General features: G+C 45.9%; 1 protein-coding gene across 6 annotated transcripts in view; it reads right to left on the bottom strand.

Moving 5' to 3' along the window:
* Window positions 1–17,035, bottom strand: part of TBC1D24 (TBC1 domain family member 24) — a 51,486-nt gene that overhangs the window by 13,147 nt on the left and 21,304 nt on the right. For 4 of the 6 annotated variants that reach the window (XM_090023862.1, XM_090023861.1, XM_090023864.1 and 1 more), the window contains exons 2-4: window positions 8,851–9,885; window positions 6,414–6,431; window positions 1,209–1,367 (exon numbers count right to left, since the gene is read on the bottom strand). In XM_090023862.1, the coding sequence (XP_089879988.1) occupies window positions 1,209–1,367; window positions 6,414–6,431; window positions 8,851–9,869 (1,196 nt within the window). In that variant the 5' untranslated portion in view covers window positions 9,870–9,885. The remainder of the gene's footprint in view (window positions 1–1,208; window positions 1,368–6,413; window positions 6,432–8,850; window positions 9,886–17,035) is intronic. The other 2 variants (XM_090023865.1, XM_090023866.1) reach the window with 2 other exon arrangements.

Below are 17,035 nucleotides of genomic sequence, written 5' to 3'. Positions count from 1 at the left end.
AGCTTTCAGAGACCCAGGATGAGCATTGCTCCAAAGGACCTGGCAGATTGCTAACAAAGCTATCTGAGGAGGTGATCCTCCCCCTCTATGCGGCACTGGTCAGGCCGCAGCTGGAGTACTGCATCCAGTTCTGGGCGCCACACTTCAAGAGGGATGCAGACAACATGGAGAGGGTCCAGAGGAGGGCCACTCGTATGATCAGGGGACAGCAGGGCAGGCCCTAAGAGGAGAGGCTGCGGGACCTGAACCTGTTCAGCCTCCACAAGAGAAGGCTGAGGGGGGATCTAGTGGCCTGTTACAAACTAGTCAGAGGGGACCAGCAGGCATTGGGAGCGTCCCTGTTCCCCCAAGCACTACCAGGAGTGACTAGAAATAATGGTCACAAGCGGGCAGAGCGTAAATTCAGATTAGACTTCAGGAGGCGGTACTTCACTGTCAGGGTGGCTAGGATCTGGAACCAACTTCCAAGCGAAGTGGTGCTGGCTCCTACCCTTGGGGTCTTTAAGACAAGGCTAGACAATCACCTTACTGGGGTCGTTTGACCCCAGTACTCTTTCCTGCCATGGCAGGGGGTCGGACTTGATGATCTGCTCAGGTCTTTTCTGATCCTACTAACTATGAAACTATTCAGAAGTCGAGCCTCAGTTTACTCTTCAGACAGACCTCAACCCTTCTTCCCATTAATGGTTGCCCTACTATGCAAAGTTTGCAGGAATTCATTTTGACACCTGTTCACATGAGAGGAAGGGGTAGAACTAAACCGTTAACTAACTTTTCCACTTTTTTCAGGTCACCAACTTACAGGAAATTTACTGATGAAAGAAACCTCAGCTTCTTTGACACTCTAACAATTTTGCAAAGGCTGCTTGCATAATCAAACAAGCAAAAAACAGCAATAAAAAAAAAGTCCTGTCAAAACTTGACATGATGTAACAAATACAGCTGTAATTCCTTTGACTAACAATTTAAATGATGGTAGAGGAACTAGCACACTTTCATAGTGTGGAGACAACCTTACACGACAATTTGGAAAGCTATTTTTTGGTAACAGCTGGGCAACTTCCTTGGCATATGCAATTTCTCACTCCCATAATACATTGTAGCTGCACTTTTTTTTTTGCTTTCGGGAAGATTTCTGCCTTCAGTTAGCATTTGTGGTTGTTTGTTTTTACTTGTACAACAGAAACAGATTCAGGGAAAGAAGTTACCTGTTCAGGCTGCAACCATGCTCCAAAGTGGTGAAAAGCAAAAGGGGCTGACAAAGTGCAAAGCGCTCTGGGATCCATGACCAGATATCTCTCATTTCTTTCACACTGACTATTTCAGACTTGAAGTTCTCGGCATGAACTGCCAAGTGAACATTTTGCCTGTGAACAAGTTGAGGGGTTAGAGTTACTGGGCAAGCCCCACACAAGGGAGACAGCAGAACATGAGAACAAAACCTGCCTGGTACTTCTATGTGGCACATGCTCTGTTCCCCAGAACTCCAGCCCATGGTTTGCTAGAGGGGTGCACTACCCAAAGTTGGTAGAAACCCTGTCAGTTAAGGGTTTGGTTTTGCTAGAAAGAACCCCACAGAAATACCTCCACCATGCTATCAGGGTCTGGCACTGCATGTGCAGAGGATAAGCAACAAGGAAGTGGGAATGATCTAGTTAAAATGTGACAGCCCAAAAGTTGTATCTGTCATTTTAAAGTGGCCCCACACTGATGCTCTAGCATTACAGCACAAAAAAAAAAATACATAAAGGAGAGATGTACCCAAATGGGGCGAACAGAACAAGTCCAGTCTGATATGCTGACTAATTCTTCTTTCTTAAGCACTGCTTGTATTTATGGAATTAGAGAATTCCTGCAAGTGTCCCAGCCACATTATACTTACAGTGATTACAAGTCTTGCAATTTTATCCAGAGTCTCCTGATACCTGCCATTTTCCAAAAGTTCCAGTTCCTGGAGTCATGCAAATACTAAGAACTTCTGCTTTCATTTTAAATACATATTTATAGGCTTTATTGCTGTAGAAAAAGCTTGAATATATCAACTCAGCACATACAAAATGCTCACGAACCAGAGGGCAAATAAGACTTCCACTTTTGTCATTGTTGTTGAAAACCAATAATAGGTAGGGGTAACTCATAGGAGGAAGGGTAACTCATTATTTTTGTACTCTTGGACTAGAAACACTTGAATTAATAAATTCAAACCAATTTTATTAACCTAGGATACATAAAACAATCCACCCAATCCCATGATGGGTGGAAAATAAATAAGTGTTATTGCATCCATGTTCCTAGTGAAAAGCCAGTTATAAGTGCCACAACTTAGTATGTCAAGCTAAAATACACAATGGCTTAAATCAAGTGTTAAACTACTAGACAGCAGTTAGCTGGGCAAAGCTTTGGAGAATCTACTCTGCATGCCATAAAGGTGTTGGGGGCAGAGTGGTTCCAAACATTTGCTAGGCCTTATGGTATTTTAATTTCACTCATTTTTAGTTCTTTTCTTTCCCTCACAGCATGCAGAGAGACCCCTCACAAATAATGCACTAGATATATTAGCATAGTTAGGAGCTCTCCATACAGCAAGCATTGCCACATCACTTTATGAAGATTCCCGCTTGAGAGTCCCAAATATTCAGCCATGCACTCGCATCATTCCTTAAAGCGCTGTGTGCTAGAAGAGACCAGGAACTGTTTACAGTTGGCAAATTTTCCAATAGTGAGTACAGCACCTTTAAGCTCCCTGGGGTCAGAACTCCTAATGGGAAGGCTGTTTTGTTTTAGTGACAGGTCAAGATTTAGAACTCACTAACTTTCTCATATGATTGTGTATGGGCTAAATGCATTACAGCCTAGATACTCAATTACCAAGATGCTTGTCTGGACAGCCTCATTAATGAATGCAGTCATTAACAAATTTTATCCCAGCTAGGCCTCTGTGAATTAGGAAAGTAGCCCTATTTTACAGATTGGAAGCTGAGGAACAGGGAAGATTGGCTTGTCCAAGGTTACAGAGAAAAATCTGTGCTGGAGCTGGAAACTAAATCCAGGTCTCTGGAATTTCAGTCTAGTTCCTGCCCACTAAAATATCTTTCCTATTCCACCTTGTCACTCATTTAAAACAGTAGCACCATGCAAGAAAACTGGGTAGTTGCTTTTTATCCATTCATGGGAAAGATCACTGCTCAGAGTATCTTGAAACTTCATAAAACATGTCACATTTAGGGAAATCTTACAAGGCTGTCAATTAGTTTGCCATGGTAGAATCTGGATGGAAAATGGTAAATAAACCTAAAGTTAATAAGAATCATCATTAGGGCATTATGTAGAAAGATATCTACAAAACCTCTAATAAGCATTGAGGGGCACACAGAGCTCAGTTTCTCTATTTCCTCAAGGATTGTGAATATAAAGTGCTACTTCTATCTCCTTTATTCCTTTGCCTGGTTATCCTGAACTGTTCTGGATAAATGACTCCTGTCTATCCATACTCCAGTTTGACCTTGTGTGTCACTAACATTCTTATAGAATTCTTACTCTTAGCAATCGTCCTAAAGTTTAATGCTTATATACATTCTGCAATCATCCAACCTCTCCCTCATGTAGAAGTCACATTCTAAAAGGAAAAAAAAAAAAAAAAAGCATTCAAATCTTGGAATACTTGGACACTTGGCAGTTACCTTTATCAGATTTCCATTTAATTAATAAGTCACTGAATAACTTGGACCAGCAAAGATGAATTAGAAGCTGTTCAGATAAAAGACTGCTAATTGGAAGTGACCGGATAGAATACTAGAAGAGTTATGTTTGCGTTTCGGTATTGAAAAGAGTTGTTTTTACTTTACTCAAATAGAGCAGGTGCTTTTCAAAGTAAAAGCAAAATTAACAACTTGGGCAGGCAGCACAGATGGCTCTGATATACCTTGCTGAAAATTAATTCTATACGGCTAATTCTGAACCGCATGGTATTTCATTAATAGGAACCACTAACTGTCATCTAGACATTTTTTTTTAGGAATCTCTGGGTAAATCTTTGCTGCCTAAGAACACAAGGGACTGGTCCTAATGGTGGAGGAGATCCCTTCCAATTCTATGTGGAAAGACTCAGTAGTTTGGAAAAAAATCCATGGGACATGGATTATCTATGCAATTTTAATGGCTGCTGGTTGAAATTGGCACTGGATGAGCTGTGTCCATTTCATGGTTGAAGATTTTCATTCTTCATTAAGGTTCCCCCCCCTCCATACTTCAGAGAAATTTACTGGAATTTCCACTATTGAAAATTTCAGTCTAGTGCATATTAAAAATAAAAAACAAAACAAACCTCATTCACATTGTCTTCTCCAGAAGGAAATGAACCCTCCATACTGTATCATGTATGTAGCAAATTAAATAAATATTTACACTTTACAATTTTTTTTCTATTATACTGGGGATTTGTGCTCACTTAGAGATTCAAGGGACTGAGAAGAAGATCTGGCTAACTTAAATTTAATATATCATCATCAGCAACCAGCACAGGCATACTTTATATGTATTCCAAGGTAATTAATGGAAGGGATGTTCCAACATGAAGTGAAATTAGATCGCTTTCTCCATTTCTTGTTTTGGGTCGGTAGTCCTAGGATTTTTGCAAATTATTAAACTCATGACATTTTAAACTCTTTCAGTACCTGGAGAGAGGGTAAGCAACAATGAGATCCTGTGCCTCAAAATCACATATAGCCTTATACACCAGGAACTCAAACCCTGACTGCGTGAGACAGAAGGGTGGAGAAGATGCCTTAAGGCAACTTGTGCAATTCAGGGCAGGATAAAGGCTTTGTTTTGCTTCTGGAAGACTTGCATCTGGTGTACATCAAAACATATATTCTTCCTATGAAATCTGACTCACTAGAATAAGGACTTTACTGGTTGCTGGATGTTCCAGCCCCAATACTCTGTATAACATCTGAGTTTTCATGGGGTTCTTTAAGCAGTGGTTTCATTTAAGGTATGAGGAAATTAATTCTGATTTTGATCTTATATATTAGTCCAGGGGTGCTCAGCCTCCTGCCTGTGGACCATCATATCTGGCCCGTTGGGCTCCTCACAGGTCCAGAAATTTGGCAGTGAGGGAGTAGTGGCCATTAATATGGCCACCCTTCCCTCACCAAATCCCCAAACCCCATTCCCTGCACAGCCAGTTGGAACCAAGTGATGTAGATGTACTCTTCCCCAGTGGAGCCAGGCTACTTCCCCTGCCTCCTTCTTGATTGGGACTGGGCCACACACTCTCCCTTTCTTCAGGGCCAGGGCATGTTCTTTTGCACTGCAGAGCTGTATTGGGGTTGGGGCTGGGGCTGGCTTGCCCTCCCCCATGCAACCAGATGGTGGCTGCCATGCCTGTGCCACATTGGGAGCACCAGCTGGCCCGTGGATGAGCTGGGCGCTGCCAATTCGGCCTGTTGGACAAAAAGGTTGGACACCACTGCATCAGTCCATCTATCTGTCTTTTCCACTTTCTGAAGTTAGCTCAGGACGCCTGTAGAGGTAACCATGGGAGCCTCTGGAAGACACTGCAAGTTAGAATTCTACACATTTGTGGCTCTGAAAGGTTCTAAGTGCTTACAAGATGATATTTCTTTTCTTCCCTAGTATCTTTGTATCTCAGGGAAAACCATCCACTCTTGTGCTTCTCAGGCCAAGAAAGCCTCAGTGACTGACTTCATTAACCAGTGGCTAAGAAGCTATGACAGCCACATGGAGAGAAAGACAGAATATTAATTTTTTTGGACCAATATTTCTATTTAAACATTTTGGAGATGACTTAATGCCTGATATAAATATCAGTAAGTCATGCTGAAAAATGTTCTCCCAGTTAGATATTATGTAGTTGTGGTTAATCCTTTAAGCAGGCTGCCCAGGTTTTATCTTACATAGTGATAAACCTGACTTTATGCTGGTATGAACATGCTAATTATGTATATTGTACTGATGCCCAGGAAGTCCCGTTACCGGCCAAGACTCAGATGTGGCTGGTAAAGTACACAGAAAGAACTATGAACATGTCTGAGATATTTTCAGCCATGGTATCTTTTTTCCTCCCAGTGTAGAGAAGGCTAAATATCCAACCAAGAACATTTGCGGTTCCAGCCCAGACACTAACATTTCCTTAATTCAAGAATGAAGTTTAAGAAACCTGTGTGACACTGCAAATATGGTATTTCAGGAGGCCAATTCCATGAATCCTCATTTTAACAACTTTATGGGTGCTCTGTACTAACTCTGCGAGGACAAAGGAACTAATTATGTTGCAATCAGTACTGGCACAATTGCCCCAGCACTAGCAGGGAAGACAGCCTTTAAAGACTCAGCCAAGCAAAGATGGAAGTAGTAAGCAAAGCCCAAAAATTCAAGGCTTTTAAACCTACCTTTTAGGAGCTGTAACACTGCAGACAGGAGGGGTGCAGTGGTAATGGAATTGACAGAAGGAGAACATATGAGGAGAAAGACAAAAAAAAGACAGGAAAAGAGATCAGTGATTTTCTACATCCCCAACAAAGCGAAGGAAAGGAGCCTGGAGAGAAACACACACAGTGAGGTTTGAATCAAACGACCACTAAGAAAAAAAAAAGAGAAAAAGAAAAAGACAGGTTAACATTTCTTGTTTGGCATCAGTTTTCTTTTCCTATGCTCAATTCTATTTCTTTCTTGTTATCTGACAGATCTATGTATTTTGTGACCCACTTGCCTTCTCATGCAGGCCAAACAGGATTGAATAAGACGGCCAAGACTGTCAAACACTGAGGGAGCGCACTTTTGTGGCACTTACCTTTGCCTGCATAAAAGTTGTGGATCAAATCTACTTTCACAGTGGAACTCCAAGGGAGATCACTCTAGTGTGATTCAGCAAGTATCACATAAAGGAAAAAAGCTCTTTATTAGTTGGCAATTCTGCCAGCTCCTTTAAGATGGCGATAAATGTACTCCAGTTTGAGGGACTCTAAAGCAGCCCTATTGTTATTCTGCCCACGAGCGCTCCCTACAAGACACTTCTGAACCAGTAGCAGCGTCTATTTTCTTTACTCCTTTACGCTCAGCTCTCTTGCTGAAAAGCATACCCAGAGGACATTTTACCTCTTCTGGCCTTCTGTTTAGAAGAAAGCAAGTTAGATATCCACACTGTCAAGTAAGTCAGCACTTCCGGTTCTGTGCACTGAAAGCAATGGTCTGGAGGCTACTGTTACCACTGCAACTGTCATGCCTGCAGTTTCTGACTAATACTCCCAGTGGACAGAGACCTTGAAAGGGATACTTAGATTGTCTGCCAAAGGCAGGTACTGACTTTTTACAGTGGTCTGACAGAACAAGAAACATCAACATATCAAGGCCTGCAGGGCACAATGCAGGCAGGGTGTAAACATGATATGAGATTCCAGGAATAAACAGCTAAAAAGGAACAACCGCTTTAGAGATGAGCAGTTGTGGATAAGAGCAGCACGCCAAGCTGATGTTATTTTATAGGACAAGATATGTCTCAGTACTTGTTTCAGTAACTGCAAATAAAGGTTTTCCAGGCCTACTTTTACTGTAGCTCAGTGTTTTGCATAACGGGCTTTAAAGAGACACAAGTACATTAGTTATGGATACCTCCTGATCCTTCATATTTAGAGAAAATGAATGGAAGATCATCTTTGGGTCTCTTGGTTCCAGATAATATACTCCTGAATTTGCAAGCATGTGAAGGCCAGAAGGGATAGTCAAATCCTTGAAGTCCTCAGAGGTTTAAATGCCAAAAGACAGCATTCGAAAGAGATTTGTTTCACTTACCAAACTGACCTTGGGAATGTTGCTGTGACTGCAGAATTCCTGTATTTGTTTATCTAAATATACTTGTATTTAATACATCACTTATTTCCTCTGATATCCTAGCTTGTTTGATGTGAGATACATACATCAGCTACTAATATTGCTACCATAGGTAGAGCTGGAACACCAGTCCTAGGAGTTCTTTATTGTATCTACTATGAATGTACTGGGGGCTGTGCTCTGAGCATATTAATGCTCTGTTAAGTGTTTGCCTCCGTTGCAACACAGTGCTGTCCAATACTGAAAACTGCAAACATAACGCATTTGTTGTTTAATATAAAAATGAAGTCACCAGTGCAAAAATTCATTTTCACACTTGCTTAGGTGCTACCCCTCCCCATATAGCTCTATTTTCCAATTTCTGCTTCTACTTCACTAAGATGTCTTCCAGCTTAAAGCCAGGAACAATACAAGTTTTACATCACAGGAGTAATTTAACATCTAGCTGTACTAAATAGTTGGAAATTCATCGCTGTTTAAGCAAATGGTGATATACTGATTTATTTCCAAAGCTCTGACATTTAGAATATTTTTCCTGTTACAATTTCAGTAATGTTTAAGTGGGTCTCAACCTCTTCAGACTTGAGGCACCCCTCCATAACTAGTGAACTGTATAATTTATCGCAACTGGGTGGCTTTCACTACAGTATCTACCTCCTTGCAGAGGGGCCATGTAGTTCAGGTGGGGGAAATCGGCCAGGCCAAGCCTGAACCTGTGCTTATCTCCTTACTTCAAAGCACCCTTCCAAGGATCTGGTGGCACCCTAGCTGAGAATCATTCGCTTAGTACAGCAGCCAGGTTATTCAGAATAATAATCTGATAGAGTGAAAATACTATGATGTGTTACTAGACCCTTTCACCCTCTTAACCAAGTACGGCTGCTCCCTCAGAGATAGAAAAGCTCACCAGCACTACTTCCATGGAGTCCAGTGGGTAAGACTAATAGTAACTCTAATGGTAACTCCAAATAGAGTAAATATAGTATCTAGAGGCCTTACCTCTTCTGTTTGACTGTGATGCCTTTCTGCTGCAAGGCCTTCTCATTGGCCATCTGTAGAAGCTGGATTTCCTTCCTGGAAAAAAGTCGTATGGCAAAGGCTTTCTCCAGGAGCTTCTCAGGAGACACTGACTTGGCAATGTCCCTCACAAAAGTGCGAATGTCCTGTTGTATATTGTCTGACTCCATAGGTTGCCCAGCTCTTACTTTATGAAAGAATTTGAGAAGGGCCAGTGCAACCCGGTAGAGCACCTTGTAGCCCTCCACCAGAAATACATCGAAGACCCGAGCAATATATACCATGGGCAGTTCTCCAAAGAGCCACCGTTGCCAGTCAGAGTACACTTCTAGCACATCCTCAGATACTGCTACCATCAGCTTGTGTGCTGCCTGACAATACTTGTTAACCAAGTCACCAAAGGTCATACAGGAGGACTCGAAAGCCAGGAAAGTCTGATCAATGAGGTGCTTGGAGGGATCATTGCAAGCAAGGATGCGACACACCTTCTCAAAACACTCTGCCTCATCCTGGCTGTAGTGGAGTAGCAGAGCAACTACAGAAGGCAGTGCTGGGCAGAACGATATGTCAGGGAATTGATTAGCAATGCAGGAAATTATCTTCCTGACACCCACAATGCCTTCAGCATTCAAGCAATAAGTGGGAACCAGGCTATTATCCACAAACTCTGGCAGTGGGAGGGTGCCACTATTACGTTTGCCAACTATCTTCACAACAATGTCACGGTACACATTTGCATCTGGTGTTACTGTGCGGCATGGAATGTCACTAATGAGTCTGTGGTATACTTTGGCTCGCAAAGAGTGGTTCTTGGCCCAGTAGCCCTGTCGGGCCAGATGTTTCAGTTCCTGGAACTCTGTGCAAGTTAACTCCTTTGGGTCCTGGTTCTGGATGCTGGCATCCATCTTGTCCCAATCCACAAAGCGGCTGTACTCATCCATACCTGCACAAATTGTTCTTACAGAAGGACAGGGAGATAAAGACTTCACTGGGCCTTTCATGGATGCATACTTTTTCCTACAAGGGGGGAAAAAAAAAAAAAGAGGAAGAATATTTAGAGATTCGTTGTAAGAGACCATTCCTTAGCCCCCTTAGAAACAGACATTCAGTTTGGCCTGCGCTGGCAAGAAACTCCTTCCTGTCATGAATAAGTTCAGATGAAATTTCAATTCTGTTCACACAAGCAGACAGTGTTTATTATGTTAATCGACATTTAACTAGCATGGCAGAAATAAACCCAAATGTAAATTCTGAACACATTTAAAAGTGTGGAAGAGTTCCCCACAATAATTATTCTGGCAACAGACATCTCTGCACATTTGAACGTGCTCAACTTATGACTGTGTTAACTTTGTGATAAAGAGGATGTTAACATCCTATATATTCAAAGATAGCTACTGTAAGCTTTGCTCAAAATGCAGCATTCTCTTCATGAAAAATGTGTACCATCTGGACTATAAGCACCCAGTGTAATGCACTGGCCTTGTGAGTTCATGGGCTTGTGTGCACTTCTGTCACTGAATCACTGCTTAGGGCTGTCCCACAGAGAGAGACCTGCTACCATTAACATCAGAAAATCTCTTCTAAAAAAATGCAAGCCTCTCTCATGAGCAAGAGCTGAAAGGACAGGGTTTTTAACCCCCAGGAGACTGTGCATACATTCATGATTTTCACTGGATCCAAAGGCACATTTGGCACCTTAGAAACTAACTGGTTCAGAGGCGTTCACTTTTGTAGACAACACCTTTCTTTGTCAGATGCTACCAATCATATCTAGATGAAGGTCCATATCCACTGCAGGCAAGGTGTGACTGCAGCACTGGTAGGTATACACATGCTAATTTTAAATTTAGCTAGCTAGCATGGGTATCCACAATAGTGAGAGTATGGCAACACAGGCTGCAGTGCATGTCAGCCACCTAAATATGAACCCAGAAACTCAGTACAAGCAATGCTAAAATTAATGCTGCTGCATTTTCACTCTTATTGGCATCTGTTCAGCTAAATTTAAGTCAGCAGGTACAGATCTACATGAGGTGCAAATCATACTTTTGACTGCAGTACAGATATACTCTAAGGCAAAGGCGTTTATCACATTCAAGAGGCCCTCCCCCCCTCTGCATTAGGTACAGTTAAGGTGCTGTGCAGGAGCGTTATATGATAGTAAAGATTATTTTGAGCGTTTTAAAAAAAACCAATAGGTGCATGCCAACTAGCCAGAGAGCATTTCAAAGTTAACCATTTACAGGCAAGTTCTTTTCTGACAACAGTATATATAAAAAATGCTTTGAAACTTGTAAGTTATATATTCTATGTTAAGGTTATCAAATGATTAAAAAATCTTATTGTGATTCATTGCACAATTAAACAAATCAGTAGCAACTAATCATGATTAATTGCACAGAGAAAAACTCAAAGTTATGTGCAGAAAAACTCAAAATAATGCAAAATTATGCAGGTACTTTGTATGGGTGGGGGTGGGTGTGGGGTGAGTGTGTGCATGGGGGAAGGATATGTGAAGGTGTAGGGGGTGTGGGTGTCTGTGTGAGGTTTGGAGCCTGGAGGCCTGCAGGGGGGCCTGGAGCCCGGGAAGGGGGAACCCCTGAATACTCCGACAGGATGCCCAATCTGAGCAGGGTCTCTGCAGAGCTGTCTGACTCATGATGCGCCCCTGCCCAAGCACAGCTCCAGCAGCAAGGGGCTCACCCTACTCTTGTCTGAGAAGCAGCAGCCACAGGCAGCCCAGGCTGGGGGCAGTTACTCCGGCCCTGGCACCAGCCCCAGCCCCAACCCAGATTTCCCTGCTTACTTGCTCAGTGGGTCTCAGGCAGTCCTGATTTGCGCTGGGCCTGAAGATACCAGGCAGCTCTACTTGTGGCCCAGCGTTGCCTTCCCTGAACCCCTGGCGCTGCCAGCCCTGCTGCTTGGGGCCCTGGACGGGGGTGGTTGGGTGTCCTCCCTACCTTCCTGCTGCAGCCACCTGAAGTCCACATCCCACTAGAACCTGCAGAGCTGCTGCTGTGGGGCACCCTCAGGCTCCATGGCTCAAACTTGGGGCAGGTTGGGACCACCTGGGACCTCTGGCATGAGCCACCTCCAGGCCTGCAGGTCCCCATGCATCCCAGGTCCAGGCCCCCAGGAAGCAGTGGTGATGGTGGCCCCAGGGAGGCAGCTGGTGCCAGCGGGTGGAGGCAGGACTCCCACAGATCCATCTCCTGCAGCCCTCTAAGCATGCACCCCATGCCCAGCCCCAGTTCAGTGCTGCCAGAGCCCAAGCCATGACCAGTGCCGCCACAGGCTGCTTTCCTGCCTGTGCCACCTGGGCTCCTGCCAGGACTAGCAGCTCTGTGCAGGTCCTGGCGGTAGCCCGGGAGACATGCAGAGGAGAGTGTCAGTGGTGCTGTGCATGGCTCGGGCTCCAACTGGCGCTGGGCTAGGGCTGGGCATGTGGCTCCGCAGGAATCCTACCCCTACCTGCTGGCAGTGGCTGCCTCTGAGGGGGCACAGGGTCATTGTCGCCACCACTCCCTGGGGACCCAGACTGGGGATGCATGGTGGGGGGGCGGGAACGGGGATGTTGTGGATGGTTGCGTGGGTGGGTACATTCCCCCTCCCCCACTTCCTGCTTCAGCTGACCAGAGCCTGCACCTGGACTGTTCCACGGCTCCTCTGCACTGCCACCACTGTCCCGCAGGGCAGCCTGGAGGCGGTAGTAATGGCACTGGGGCAGGGCAGCCCAGGTGCAGGCTCCAAAACCACATATGCAATTAATGTGTTAAAAAAAATTAAGGTGTTAACTGGTTGCATTAATTGTGCACATTAATGGTAATTAATTGACAGCCCTACTGTATATACAGAGTTGTTTTCTTCCTGGTTTGCTTCAGTTTGGAGGAAAACACAAACCTTTGCCTATCAAAGGCAAAATAAATTCATAAATATACCAGAGTTAGGATAGTGGTAACTCTGATCCAGATAGTGCTAGACAGTAGTTGAATATTAAATTAGTGTATTTTGAAAACAGATGCACATTTTATAAATAAATGAGATATATTTGAAAATAAGGCAAGCACAAGTTAAACTGACTTTGTAAGCTGCCTAGAAAATAAATGAGGGGAGCAACAATTCTTGGTTTAGAATATCTGCTTTCATTTTTTTGTAATGCGCAGACTTGAGAGGTGGGAGGAAGAACAGCACAGAACAGCAATTCTACCATGCTGATGCCTAAGGCCCTGATAGATCTGCAGACGGTGTGCTCCCCTCCCCTTCCTTTTCTATGAAGAATTTAACAAGGGCATTTGACTCTGTGGGCTGGGGTTTTAATTAGGCACCTGACACTGTGCACGTGTGTGTGTGTGGGGGGGGAGGGGGGAGACAGCACTTTAATTACAGTGGCTCTGAGAGCCACTCTAAAGCACCACAGTGGCTCATGTATGAGCACCCCTGCGTGTCAAAATGGTGGTGGTGGGGGTGCTTGAACTAAAGCTCATTTGATTTTTTGAGGCACACAGACATTTACACACAAGATGCAGGAGGCTGCCGGAGCACAGCAATTGCTATACTCCAGCAGACGATTAATCAAGTTTGCTCCAACACACTATAATTACAGAGCATTGGAGCAGCCTACATACTTGTGTACAGGTAAGAGTGGAAACTGTTGAGGGATGATGGCAGTCTGCTGGCCACAAAAGGTGCGAAACCACTGGTGTATGCCCACTTTTTGGGTTGAATCCCATCCTCCTATTTCTGAAACCAAATGTTCAGAATCCAACTGAAGGGTGTGACCCCTTGTTCCCACCTCAGTTCTGAAAGATGGATTTCTTGTAATGCATTTGTTTGCAGTTAATATTAGAAGGTTGTCCTGAGGTTCTGCTTTGGGGTTTCTGCAGCGTGCACAAGGAGGACTATATAGAATATCGGTCCATGGAAGACCCCATTTTATAAATGAGGAAACGTTTACATCCAAATTTAAGGACACTCCACATTTTCCCATTACCGTCCATCTGAAGAACCCAGAGACTTTTAAATACTGAACTGTCCTCAAAGCGTCCCTCCTCCTAATACAGGGAAGTACAATTCCCTCTTACTGCAACTAGAGGTGCACCAATACATCAGTCCCTTACTGGATTGTCACAAATGTAGGGCATATTGAAAGTACTGGAAATCGGCTTTTGTTGCCCGATGTGGCTGATAATGTGGCCAGTAAATGCCCCGTGCAAGCGCACAGCCACAGCATGCAAATAGCCAGGAGTGCAGCTCAGCAGCTTGCAGACCAGCTTCTGGCTCGTTAAGTCTGGTGTAGGGGAAAGGAAGAAGCGTGGGGGGTGGGGGGGAGCAGATTGAGGGCTGCAACTGGCTCACCCAGGGGGTGTAGGGGAGGGAGGGTGGCTCCCACCCTGCACACACCTTGGGAGGGCATGGGGGGTGTGCCCCTGGATCTGTGTGTGGAGTGGGGCATGCTCTCCCAGGGTGCATGCAGGGGGGGAGCCCGCCACACCCCCTGGATGAGCCACAGCTCTGTTCTGTGTCCCGTTCAGGCTGGGTAGCACCTGCCCCAACCCTACTCCCTCCCTCACCATGGGGGTCTCAGTCTGCCCGGCTGGAATCTCTCCTCTACAGTGGAGTGTCTCTCTGGTGTCATCCTTTGAAATCTGCTGCCTCTAATGTTGTGGTAGTGCCAGGAGGCCATTTATGTCAGTGCCACATCATGCTAAGCATTACATAAAATGTACAAAATTTAAGGCTTGGCCATTTTTGTCCCCATTCGCTGTTTTCTTCTCTGCACACTGTCCTTTGTTTTCTCTTTGTTGGCAGGCACACCAAAGCCCTAATCCATATGCCAATGAAGTCAGTACAAAATACTCATTGATGTCAAATGGCTTCAGAACAGGGGGTCAAAAGACTACACATAGCTCAGCGTGGATGCATCTACTAGTGTGCATACAGGCCTGGCTGCACATGTTAAAAAGCCAATCCTTCAAAGGCAGAGAGGGGAAAGAAAACTGAGACCAGACTATTATCTGAGCCTGACTTGAAGAAGCAACTACACTTAAGTCCTGTGTTTGAGTAGAGAAAGACTACCAACATGCTGTCTGGTATTACTACTACAGGAGGAATGAGGAAAGCTAAGAGCTCACCTACATGGAGATCTGCAGGAAATTTAAGACAAACTGACTAAAGGCATGGTATCAGTGTGTGACTAAGGTCATTAGATATCCATGTAGATCCTTTCATTTGACAATAAAGCAATTTAAAGGGCCCTTTAGCTTTACAAGTAAGAAACAGCTATTTAAGGCTAAATTATATTCTGAGATGTAAATTAGGGGTGTACCGATAGAGATTTTTTGGGTCAATACTGATGGCCAATTTTTAAGGAGCCGTATCAGCTGATACCGATCTGATTCCAATATGCAGCTGGGCAGCTTGGAGACCAGGGTTGGGCTGGTAAGTCTGGTGTGGGGGAAGGGAAGGGGCATGGGGGAACAGTTGAGGCCCCTCACGGTGAGGGAGGGAGGCAGAGGCAGGCGCTGCACAGCTGGTGCGGGACAGAGCTGCAAGTGGCTCACCTGGGGATAACAGGGGGGCTTCTGCCCTGCAGGCAACCTGGGAGTGCATGGGGGGGGGTGCCCCTAGATCTCTATAGGGCAGAGCAGGCTAGGGCGGGATGCTGCTGTGGGGTGAGGCAGCGACAAGCTCTTCCTGGCAGGGGCTGGCCTGGACTGTGCTGTGCTTGGGGTAGGTGATGGTGCTGGGAGGGTGCTATGGTTGGGGTTGCAGCCACCACAAAATTCACTATAGGCCCCCCTATAGGCCTTTCCCAGCACCACTGTTGTGCACCTTGCTTGCAGCATAGCCTGGCCCAGCCCCTACCAGGAAGAGCCTGGCACAACCCCTGGCCCCAGGCTGCTCCACCCCATCCCACCCTGTGCAGATCCAGGGGCACACTGCCCCCATGTCCTCGCACAGCAGCAGGAACACCACCCCCAGCTCCGAAGAGCTGCTTATGGCTCCATCCTGCATCCGCTCTGCCCTGCCATGCCCCAACCCCACACACTCCCTCACCCCGGGGGCCTATATCTGTCCCCCCACACCCCTTTCCTCCCTTCCCCCACACCAGACTTACTAGTCAGATGCTGGTCTCCAAACTGCCAGGCTGTGCTCCTGGCTTTTTGCATGCTGTGGCTGTGCAAAGCTTCTATCGCCCATTCAACTCAGAGGAAATTTGACCTGATTCGGTGGCCAAATTTCCACGTCATATTGGGAGACCCATTAAAAGGTCTGAATTAAATCCGAGGCCTCCAAATCTATTTGGAAAAAATACTGAGATTCAGATCCGCCGAGTGGAGGCAGGCTTAGGCGCCCATGGCTGCCCTACCCAGCTCCAGCCTCCTGGCACTTAAAAAAAAGCAAAGAAAAAAAAAAGCCCCACATTCACCAGCTGTAGCAGCAGCTGTGGAAGCTCTGGGACCATGTGGCAGATCCCCCGACACAGACCCCGCTCCCCGATTCCCCGCCCCCTGCCCAGTCCTAACCCTGATGGCTGCCCTGCATGGCCCCAGCATCCAGGCAATTTAAAAAAGCCCCGTACTCACCAGCTGCAGGAGTGGTGATTGGGGGCCTCTTGGTGCTTGTGTCAGAGCCCCCCCTACACACCCTGGGGCAGCAGGGATCACACCCCCACTTGGCACCCACACTGCAGTTGCCCCATGATGTAGATGCAGCGCAACTCAGCAGGGTGCTGCATGCTGTCTGGGAGCAGCTGTGGCACGGGTGCCAGGCAGGCCATCCCTGCTGCCTCCCAATGCCCTGTGCTGTGTGTGGTTGGGGGGGGCGGTGGTGTCTCTGCCACAAGCCCTCAGAGGCTGTGATCCCTGCTGCTGTAGCCAGTGAACGTGGGGCTCTCCCCCCAATTGCTGGGATGCTGGGGCCAGGCAGAGCAGCCACTTGAGGCGGGGGGGGCTCTGCCATGTGGCCCCAGAGGCCCCACAGCTGCTGTTACTGTCGGTGAGTGTGTTTTGGTTATTTTTTTGATTCCTGGATTGCTGGGGCTGGGTGGGGGGGCCATCAGAGGCAGGGTGATCAGGAAGCAGGGGCTATATGGGTGGCTCTGCCAGAAGGCCTCAGAACCCCCATAGCCCTTGCTGCAGCCAGCAAGTGCAGGGCTTTTTTC

Source organism: Crocodylus siamensis, chromosome 12 (assembly GCF_052110815.1).
Source record: "Crocodylus siamensis isolate JL-2025a chromosome 12, ASM5211081v1, whole genome shotgun sequence".
NCBI lineage: Eukaryota > Metazoa > Chordata > Crocodylia > Crocodylidae > Crocodylus > Crocodylus siamensis.
The sequence above is the reverse complement of the archived record's forward strand: the minus strand, read 5'-3'. Positions and strand labels throughout refer to the sequence as shown.